At 49.9% G+C, this 10,909-nt stretch overlaps 1 protein-coding gene across 1 annotated transcript; it reads left to right on the forward strand.

The window, feature by feature from the left end:
- The first annotated feature begins 3,725 nt into the window (after positions 1-3,725).
- On the forward strand, positions 3,726-7,696 carry FOS (Fos proto-oncogene, AP-1 transcription factor subunit). The gene is made up of 4 exons (XM_049770446.1): positions 3,726-4,044; positions 5,301-5,552; positions 5,975-6,082; positions 6,201-7,696. Exons 1-4 carry the CDS (start codon positions 3,904-3,906, stop codon positions 6,840-6,842), a joined length of 1,143 nt encoding a protein of 380 aa, XP_049626403.1. The 5' UTR covers positions 3,726-3,903; the 3' UTR covers positions 6,843-7,696.
- Positions 7,697-10,909: the final 3,213 nt, after the last annotated feature.

Here is a 10,909-nt window from a genome sequence, read left to right on the forward strand (position 1 = left end):
CAGAAAAAGTCTGTATCTGATAAGGGACCTTCACCAAGGGAAAAAGTATAGTCTTCAAGTGGGGTTTAAAATCAGATGTATTAGCCTCCCCCACTTTTTCACCTTTGGATCCCCATATAGGAGGAACTCAGCACATTGATAACGACAGAGGATGGAAGTTTGGGTTTGATGCGTTCAGACTTGTTCGGAACACAGAATCCCTGCCCTGCTATTCACGAACGCACTTAAGCACTCAGGGCTCAAAGTCACCCTGACCTTTGCAAACAGCAAGGCTGTTTCCCACACATTGCTGCCTATTTCTTTTCAGGCCACATCGTGAGGACAGCAGGGCTGAAGCAGAACACCATAAGCAGAATGACATGTGAGGTTTTACCATAGTGAGCACATTCAGGATTAGTGGAATAGGAGAGGGAGTCTGAGGTTGGATCGTCTGATACTATAGTTCTAGTCTGAGGACGTACTTTCCTAGATAATGTCTGGCACATCTTAAACATGTTGTTTCCCAGAGGGCAGTAGATTCAGGTTTCATCTCTTTACTCCCTTCCTTCCAACTCTGGGCCCCAACCTTCCTTTGTGCTCCAAGCACCTGTTCTAACCTCCCTCCAATCACTTACTGCTGCCCTACAACCATCCACTGGCTGTCCACCTTCTCCACCAGGTTGGGATCTCTTAAAGACTAGCCTATCCTATTCAACACAGTATATGCTAGTTCCAAGCACAGGGCAGGCCACAGCAGGCTCCTAGTAGTTGTCTGCTAATCAAAGAATGCGAATGAGAATGTGGGTTCATTCAGCTTTAGAGAATTCTTTTATTTTTTTATTTTAATTTTAGGAACCCAGGACCTCGCACCTATCTATCCCTGAACCACATGCCCAGCCCTCTAGAAACTGGATTTACTAGGTCTTCAACTCTGGTTATCATAGTGCTAGGAAGGAAAGAGTTAAGCTCTTGGAGGAGACAGGAGTCATCCCCAAACCTTTTTCCTTTTTTTTTTTTTAATGGGCAAAGGCAGGATAAGGAATATGTGAGATAAATACTGGATATAAAATTCTGACACATCCTTTAGGTGTTGGCCTCAGCTGCTTCAAACTCTGAAGGGAGGGGAAAAATAATGAAATCACTTTTAAGTTCTCTTTAAGTGGCCAGACACCCAGTTATGAATGAGGGGCAAGGCCAGACCCAGAAATTCAAAGCATGACCTACTTTGTCTCAGGGAAAGAGGAAGAGATGGAATTTACCTCTATGCATTATTATTATTATTATTATTATTATTATTATTATTATTATTATTTAAAAGTAACCCAGGGCAAGTAACCTATAGCCCGACAGCTGCCAGCATCAGTAGAACCCGAAGGCCTCACAGCCTTGCTGCCAGATTCAGAGCAGCATGGAGACGTCTGTGTTTATGTCTTATGTGTTTTTCCTTTTCTCTCCTTGCTTTTTCAAGTGAAAAAAAAAAAAAAAAAAAAGAAGCGCCTAAATTCCCACTCACATAAACCAGTGACATACAATGATGAAATTCTGTTTTCACCTCTGCCTGTGTGACAGGGAATGCAAAAATAGCAAGTGGCCCAGTTCCACGAATCCCCGCCTCCCGGCATCGCATTGCATCTCGAAGAACAGAACCCACTGAGGTTCGGCGCTCCAAGCCCGGGCCCCTTGGATGATGTCAGGCAGCGGCGGGAGTGGCCGCAGTCGGGATGCCGGGGCCGGGGGGCCCCGGGGAACTGGCCGGGCGGGCGGGCTGGGCTGCCTGGCCGGGCCGATGGCGCGCCCGGTCGCTCGGCGTCGCTTGGAGACGGCCCTGGCGGCGCAGTGTTGCTGTAAACAGCCGCTTCCCTGTTACTATCTATAGCTGGATCGCCTGGCTCCAGGGTGCGGCGGCGAGGAGGGAGGCAGGTTGGCGGGCCCCGCTCCCCAAGCACCCCCAGGGACCCAGGGCCTTGGCCTCTGTCCAGCTGAGGGGTCACCGATCCGCTACCCTTGCTTGATTGCTTGCATAGGGGCCGGGATCCAGGGAGGGGGGTGCTCTGCAGGCACCTGCGGCTATGCACCCCCTCCTCCCTGGCACACAGGGGTTGAACCTGAGCATCGGTGACCCTGGCTGTCCTTTGCAGAGGAGCAGGAATCTGGGGGAGGGGGCTTGGAGAGACTAGGGGTGTTATTCTGAATCCCCATGATGCCCCCACTTATTATTATTTATTTTTATTTTAAGATAACACTTCAGATAACACTCACTCCTGGGCACCCTGCGGGTCGTTTTTTAGATCTGGGCTCAGCTGGGCACCAACTTGCCAGAGCCCCCCTCCCTGGTCCTATCCCCCCTCCCCCAAGTCCCCGCTGCTGGAAAATCACTCGCTGCGAACTCCTCCTCCTGGTCAGTCCAGCTTCCTGGGCACCGAACCCAAGAAGCTTGGAGAATCCACCAAGTTCCCCCGCAAACAGACACCCGCAATCAACCAACTCAAGCCCGGCCTGGGGCTACAGTCCAGAACTAAGCAAAAGAGACTTCCATTCAAGCATCTTTGATGGCAGGGTCCTCGGTTTGTGGACCCCCCCCCCCTAAAGTGTCTCTGGGGTTTGATAGAACGTTAATATCTTCACATTATTAGACTGAGAGAAGAAAAATAGAGAGAAAAAAAAGAAAAAACAAGACTATCACACACACACACACACACACACACACACACACACACACACACACACACACACACACACACGAGAAAGTTATCTCCCGCAGTTAGCTCAAAGTAGGTGATCTGATCGCTTTTCTGTCTTTTATCTAGATCCCAGTCTTTCTGCTTTCAAACCCAGGAAAAATCCCAGAGCCTGGAGTGGCTGAATGATGGGGGGGAGGGGGGGGAGTACAAGGGGAGAAGGCTTGAGACTTTGGGGGTGAAATTCTGCTCCTCCAGATCCCAGTCTTTCTGCTTTCAAACCCGGTAACAGTCCTGGAGCCAGGGGTGGCTGGAATAATGGGGGTGGGGGGACAGGGGGGAGAAGGCTTGGGACTTTAGGGGTGAATTCTGCTCCTCCAGTTTGCATGAAAGCGGGCCAGTCCTTGGGAATGGTGGAGGCGCATTTCTTTTGGGAGGGGCCCCCCCTGGGGGGGGTCATGTACCTGTTTCTCCTAGGCCAGAGCCTCAGAAGGATCCCTTTGGTTGATTTTTGCAAACCGGTTTAAAAACAATAAAATATAATAAAATAAAGCTCCCCCCCATCGCCCCCGTCCCCCCTCCCACGGAACCAGGGTCCACCTGGAACCAGGTGAGACTTCACTCTCGTCCCCGCCTCCCCTTCCCTCCCCTCCCCCTCCCCTGGCCTCCCCCCCACCCCTCCCCTGCGCTGCACCCTCGGAGTTGGCTGCAGCCTGCGAGCAATTCCCGTCTGTCCCTCCCCAGCTTACACAGGATGTCCATATTAGGACATCTGCGTCAGCAGGTTTCCACGGCCGGTCCCTGCGATTGTGGGGGGGAGCCCAGCCGGACACCCCTTCATCTTTGGGGGTTTGGAAGACGATCGAGATGCATATTTGCAAATACCCTATAGCTTTCAAGTTACCATCTAGTGATTTCCTGGAAATAGCGGGCCGAGTGGGCCCCGCAAGGGTGGACCCAGAGATAGCTCAAGACTCGGGACACCCCTGCGCGCCCAAATGGTTTTTCCCAGTGACGCGCCGGGCTCATTCATAAAATGCTGTTATAAAAGTGGGGTTTGCGGCGCCTCGTACTCCATCCAGCCAACCTCCTCTGCAGCGAGCGGCTGAGCCAGCAGAGAGACCGAGCCGGCAGCGAGCGAGCGAGCAAGCACCGCGCTCCTTCCTTCCTTCCTTCCTTCCTTCCCCAGCTCGGCTCCAGCAAGCCCCCCTTTTGCACCCACTTCGGACTAAACCCGGGAGGGATCATGATGTTCTCGAGCTTCAACGCCGACTACGAGGCGGCTTCTTCCCGCTGCAGCAGCGCCTCCCCGGCCGGGGACAGTCTGTCCTACTACCACTCTCCGGCCGACTCTTTCTCCAGCATGGGCTCGCCCGTCAACGCGCAGGTAAGAGCTGCTTGGAGGGGTGTCCGGGCTTCTTTGGGGGCGAGGATAAAATGCAAACCATCCTGGAAGGGACACTTGAGAAAGAGATTTGCGGGAACCTCTTCCCCGAGAACCCCGAGCTTGGAGACTTTTGGGGGGGAAGGTCCGGGCTTCTTTTGGGGGGACAAGATGCAAATCCCCTGTAAGAGACACTTGAAAGGTTTGGGGGAGCCCCTTCCCCGTGAACCCTGAGCTTGGAAGACTTTTTTGGGGGGGGGTCTCGGTTTTCTTTAAGGGGACAAGATGCAACCCCCCTGGAAGGGTCATTTGAAAAAGATAGGCTTAGGGAGCCCCTTCCCCGGGAACCCCGAGCTTGGAGACTTTTTTGAGGGTCTGGGTTTCTTTTAAGGGGACAGGATGCAAACCGCCCTGGAAGGGATACTTGAGAAAGAGAAAGAGGCTTGGGGGAGCCCCTTCCCCCGGGAACACCCGAACTTGGAGACTTTTTAGGGGGTCCAGGTTTCTTTTGGGGGGGGTGAACAATATGCAGACCCTCCTGGAAGGGACACTTGAGAAAGAGAAGCTTGGGGGAGCCCCTTCTCCCCGGGAACCCCGAGCTTGGAGACTTTTTGTCACTGTAGGAATCGCTTCCCCTTCCTTTCCCCAAGCTCAGGTTCCTTCTGCTGCCGCCACCTGCGCTTCCAGGCCGGGTTGTGACACTAAACTTAACCCAGACCCCCAAGTGTCCCGGGTGTAAAACTTGTTAACTGGAGCCCAGCTCCGCCCCCGGGGAGGGAGTAGGAAGCCTACGATCCCTTCTCTTCTTCCCCATCCATCTCCTCGCAGCCCGGGAGCACCAGCAGGGCTGGTGGTGGTGGTGGGGAGGGCTCAGCCTAGCAGGCGGGTGTGTAAGGCAGTTTCATTGATAAAAAGGCGAGTTCATTCAGGAGACTCCGGAGCGGCGCCTGCGTCAGCGCAGACGTCAGGGATATATTTATAACAAACCCCCCTTTCAAGCGAGTGATGCTGAAGGGATAACAGGAACGCAGCAAAGGCTAGAGGAGGAAGGCTGGGCGCTGCGGAATGCTTATTTTTGCGAGGAGTGGTGGTGGAGAAAGGGGCCAGCTTGCACCTGGAGCTGGAATGAAGTCAGGGCATCTGCAGTCCAGGGCCAGGCCCGGTTACCCGGAGCTCTAGCACCCTGCAGCAACCTGGCTCATCCGACTTGTGTCCGGAACCTGCATGCTCATGGCTTCTCCCCCTTGATTTCCTTCTAGGACTATTGCACGGATCTGGCCGTCTCCAGTGCCAACTTCATTCCCACGGTGACTGCCATCTCGACCAGCCCAGATCTGCAGTGGCTGGTGCAACCCACCCTGGTGTCCTCGGTGGCTCCGTCCCAGACAAGAGCCCCACACCCCTACGGAGTTCCCACTCAGGCGACTGGACCTTACTCCAGGGCTGGTTCCATGAAGACCATGAGTGGCGGCCGAGCACAGAGCATCGGCAGGAGGGGCAAAGTGGAACAGGTGAGTGGCTCTTGCCTAAGCTGGAAGGGGTGTGGAGGTGGGTTGGGCCCCTTGGTGTATGGATGAAGCTGCAGTTAAAGATGATGGATCTCTGGAATCAGGATGGGGTGGGGGGCTACAGTCTGATTCTAAGCCCCTTCCATCCCCAATCAGACTGGGAAGGAAGGCAAAACCACCCCAAGAGTTTCTTTCCTAATAAGTGCCTCTCGAAAGCTTTTAGACCTTTGTTCTCTTGCTGAGAATCTTACTTTGTGCAAGGCACACCCAGCCTGCAAGTGCAGATTAGAAATGGCTTTCAGAGATGCCATGGCTTTGAGGTGCCAGGAAACTGGGTTGCTGAAGGAAGGTGCTTTCCACTGGGGAAGAGAAATGGAACTGATGGCAAGCACTGTTACTCACTGCTGGTCTCTTGCTATTTGCAGTTGTCCCCCGAAGAAGAGGAGAAAAGGAGAATCCGAAGGGAAAGAAATAAGATGGCAGCAGCTAAGTGCCGGAACAGAAGGCGGGAGCTGACAGACACCCTCCAAGCGGTAGGTAGCACCCATGACCACTTCTTTCAGAAGGAAGGAAAGTTGGAGATGGGACCAAGGGGAGTTGGGTTTTTGCACAAGATGGTTGCTTATGCCCTGCCCTGTGTTTTGTCTACAGGAGACTGATCAGCTGGAAGATGAGAAATCAGCCTTGCAGACCGAGATCGCCAACTTGCTGAAGGAGAAGGAGAAACTCGAGTTTATTCTGGCAGCCCATCGACCGGCCTGCAAGATCCCAGATGACCCAGGCTTCCCAGAAGAGATGTCTGTGACTTCTCTTGATCTGACTGGGGGCCTACCCCAAGCTGGCACCCCCAACTCGGAGGAGGCCTTCACCCTGCCTCTTCTCAATGACCCCGAGCCCAAGCTCCCGGTGGAGCCAGTGAAGAGCCTCAATAGCGTGGAGATGAAGGCTGAGCCCTTCGATGACTTCTTGTTCCCGGCCTCCTCCAGGCCCAGCGGCTCCGAGACCGCCCGCTCTGTGCCTGATGTGGACTTGTCTGGTTCCTTCTACACGGCAGACTGGGAGCCTCCGCACAATGGCTCTCTGGGGATGGGGTCCCTGGCCACAGAGCTGGAGCCCCTGTGCACCCCGGTGGTCACCTGTACCCCCAGCTGCACTACTTACACCTCTTCCTTCGTCTTTACCTACCCAGAGGCTGACCCCTTCCCCAGCTGTGCGGCTGCCCACCGCAAGGGAAGCAGCAGCAACGAGCCCTCTTCTGACTCGCTCAGCTCACCCACGCTGCTGGCCCTGTGAGCGGCCAGGGAGAGGGAGGCAGAAGGCCACCCGGCCACTGCCCGAGTTGGTGCATTACAGAGGAGAAACACGTTTCGTCTTCCCTCAAGGGGTTTCGTAGACCTAGGGAAGACCTTATCTGTGCGTGAAAACATACCAGGCTGTGGGCCTCAAGGACTTGAAAGCACTCACCTATGGACTCGAGTCCTTACCTCTTCCGGAGATGTAGCAGAAACTAACAAACAAAAAAACAAAACAAAACAAAAAAAATAAACCCGCATGGTGTGTGTATCGTCCCCAGTGACACATCTGAGAGCTGGTAGTTAGTAGCATGTTGAGCCAGGCCTGGGTCTGTGTCTCTTTTCTCTTTCTCTTTAGTCTTCTCATAGCATTAACTAATCTATTGGGTTCATTATTGGAATTAACCTGGTGCTGGATATTTTCAAATTGTATCTAGTGCAGCTGATTTTAACAATATCTACTGTGTTCCTGGCAATAGTGTGTTCTGATTAGCAAATGACCAATCTTAAACTAAGAAAAGATAATGACTTTATTTTCCAGTAGATAGAAATAAATAGCTCTATCCATGTACTGTAGTTGCCCTCCAACATCAATGTCCATTGTAACGTTACTGATCATGCATTGTCGAGGTGGTCTGAATGTTCTGACATTAACAGTTTTCCATGAAAACGTTTTATTGTGTTTTTAATTTATTTATTAAGATGGATTCTCAGATATTTATATTTTTATTTTATTTTTTTCTACCTTGAGGTCTTTTGACATGTGGAAAGTGAATTTGAATGAAAAAAAATTTAAGCATTGTTTGCTTATTGTTCAAAGACATTGTCAATAAAAGCATTTAAGTTTGAATGCGACCAACCTTGTCCTCTTTTCATTCTCAGAGTTTTGTAAGATTTGGAAGAGAGGTATTACAGGAGACCAGTTTGACAGGCAGGGTAACTCCTGGGAGGACACGCCCCTTTGTTTGATCCCTTTATCAGAGCGGAGAAGGAAAGTGAGCTGATGTTGGAATATCATAAAATACGTGCCTTCATATTATATTACTGATTCTTTTCTGGCTGATCAGGGTGGTGGAGGGGGTGATTCGGGAATCTGTGCCCTCACTTCTCTGGAAAACCAAAACCGGGAAAATTTAAATCCAGCTACCTTAGTATTCAATTTAGATGTCTTGATCTTGGAGGAATCCCTTTAGTACAGAAAAGTAAACTTTGCACAACCTACTTTAGCTGGGGTGGGGAAATGACTCCAAGGATTGGAGCACATTTGCCTTGGGGGAGACCCTGTTTTGATGTGCTGTGGCCCATGACACAAACTGCTTCAACTTGTTATTCATTCCTGTCAGGCCTGGAGCCTGACAGTAGAAGAGAGTGCAAAAGGCAGCAGGAGCCTGAAGTTCAGTAAACAGTTTCTCTAGCAAGTCAGCACCAACCATCCTGCAGGAGCAATCCAGTAGGGGTGGCCGCTGCAATCTTCTAGTTCCCCCACAGCACTCCAGTCCCTGAGTTTTACATACCCTTCGACCAACTGCCCTACAAAATCATGGGAAGCGTTGGCCCCACCTGACATGTGAGCAAACTGAAGAATGCTTCCGATGAATGACTCTTTCTATATGGTTGACTCTGTGGGTTAAAATCTTCATTTCCGGGGCCGGAGAGATAGCATGGAGGTAAGGCGTTTGCCTCTCATGCAGGAGGTCATCGGTTCGAATCCCGGCGTCCCATATATGGTCCTCCCGTGCCTGCCAGGAGCAATTTCTGAGCCTGGAGCCAGGAATAACCCCTGAGCACTGCCGGGTGTGACCCAAAAACCACAAAAAAAAAAAAAAAAAAAAATCTTCATTTCCGGGGCCAGGAAGGTGGCGCTAGAGGTAAGGTGTCTGCCTTGCAAGCGCTACCATAGGACGGACAGCAGTTCGATCCCCTGGCGTCCCATATGGTCCCCCCAAGCCAGGGGCAATTTCTGAGCATATAGCCAGGAGTAACCCCTGAGTGTCAAATGGGTGTGGCCCAAAAACCCAAAAAAAAAAAAAAAAAAAAAAGAATCTTCATTTCCACAGTCTTTACCTTTTTATCATGTGCATCTTGAGATGCAGGTTAAACCTCTCCCTCAAAAAAACAAAAAGCACCAAAAAAATGTTATCAGTTTCTCCCTCCAACATACGTGCTTTCAGTTGGACTATTTTTTGTTCTTGAAAGGACAGAAAAGTTATTGTCCTACCCTTTAGTAATAAGCACATTGTAGTTCCTAAACTTTTCTTTAACACCATAAGCCTGGCATTCAGTTTAAGCCGGGGGAAGGAAAAGCTGGGGTTGAGAATTTGAAAGAGATCTCAAACAGCACAAACAATGGTTGGTCAGTCTGTAAATAAAAAGTTACATAATAGCTCAACAAAGGGAAGTCAACACACTCTGAATAAGCTTTAACTTTATCATCTTAAAGAAGAACATGACCTTTGTCCAGGACACCTCTGGTAATGGGTCTTTTACACGCACAAATACAAACCACAAGGAAAGGAGCCTGTGTCCTCCCTCCCTGATTTTCAGGCGTCACACTGGCACCCTGCTTGGCAACCAGAGGCCAGGTTACCCTACCTGCCTGGTGGGAGAGGAACTGCAGTGTAAGCTGCTCCTGCGATGGGTGAGAACGGAAAGCACTGGGTGGTTCTGGGCTGTCATAGTCAAGATGAAAGCTTTCGCTTAAAATGATAGTTCCACTGAGGCTGTGTTCTCACCTCTGATCTCCAGGCTCCTCTCATAATTGGCATTTGAAAATGGCTCACTTTTGGCTCTTAAGTGAGTGGATCTATCACAAACCATTTAAGGATTACTCTTTGCCTGTGGCAATAATGAAAAGTTATCTTTTGACTCCATATTTGCTATCCACAGGGGAAATATAATGTAGCCATTAAATATTACCTTAAATAGAGCTAATCCATGCAACCCTTGGAGCTACAGATTGGTGTAGTTGCTGGGGGTGGGATGGGGTGGGGGGTCAGTTGGCTTTCATCCATGTACAGTAATAACCCGGGAAGATTTCCTGATGGAGGATCAGGTTGGACCTATACTAACTAACTGCCTGGACTGATGGCCCTGATGATGGCCTTGAGTTGGATTAGAGAGAATAAACACAGTTTTCCTTTTAACAGCCAGGCAGGGGTCCAGCTACAGACCTTTCCTCTTTTTTACAAGAGCCGACCAGCATCTCAGTCTCCATAGACTGCATTAGCAGTCCAGCAGGAGTAGTTTAAACTCGAAGTCTTTTTCACAGTTCCCCAGAGGCCTTGGGATTCCCCTATCAGCTTGATAACACCTTCTCACCAGATCAAGTTTCAAAAGGAATCTTTTCTTTCTTCTTTCTTTCTTTCTTTCTTTCTTTCTTTCTTTCTTTCTTTCTTTCTTTCTTTCTTTCTTTCTTTCTTTCTTTCTTTCTTTCTTTCTTTCTTTCTTTCTTTCTTTCTTTCTTTCTTCTTTTCTCTTCTTTCTTTTTCTCTCTCTTCTTTCTTTCTTTCTTCCTTTTCTATCTTTCTTTCTTTTCTTTCTTTCTTTCTTACCTTCTTCCTTCCTTTCTTCCTTCCTTCCTTTCTTTCTTTCTTTCTTTCTTTCTTTCTTTCTTTCTTTCTTTCTTCTTTCTTTGTTTCTTTGTTTCTTTCTCTCTTCTTTCTTCGTTTCTTTCTTTGTTTCTTTGTTTCTTTCTTTCTTCTTTCTTTCTTTTTTTGGTTTGGGGTCACACCCAGCAGCACCCAGGGGTTACTCCTGGCTCTACAGGCTCAGGGGACCATATGGGATGCCAGGATTCGAACCACCATCCTTCTATATGCAACGCAAATGCCCTACCTCCATGCTATTTCTCTGGTCTCCTGGAATCCCTTTTCTTTGTAACCAAAGGATTCCTTTCGAACCCTTTGCCAATGACTGAAGATTCAGCTCCCATGGATGATGGGCAGAGGGGATATCAACATACTGTGTTAATCTATATGCAAATCTACCTGAAAAATGTGGTCTCTCACCTGGTGACAGTGGCACAGCTATCCCAAGACACCATCATTCAACGTGAATACAGAAGATCAT

This window comes from Suncus etruscus, chromosome 3 (assembly GCF_024139225.1).
Source record: "Suncus etruscus isolate mSunEtr1 chromosome 3, mSunEtr1.pri.cur, whole genome shotgun sequence".
NCBI lineage: Eukaryota > Metazoa > Chordata > Mammalia > Eulipotyphla > Soricidae > Suncus > Suncus etruscus.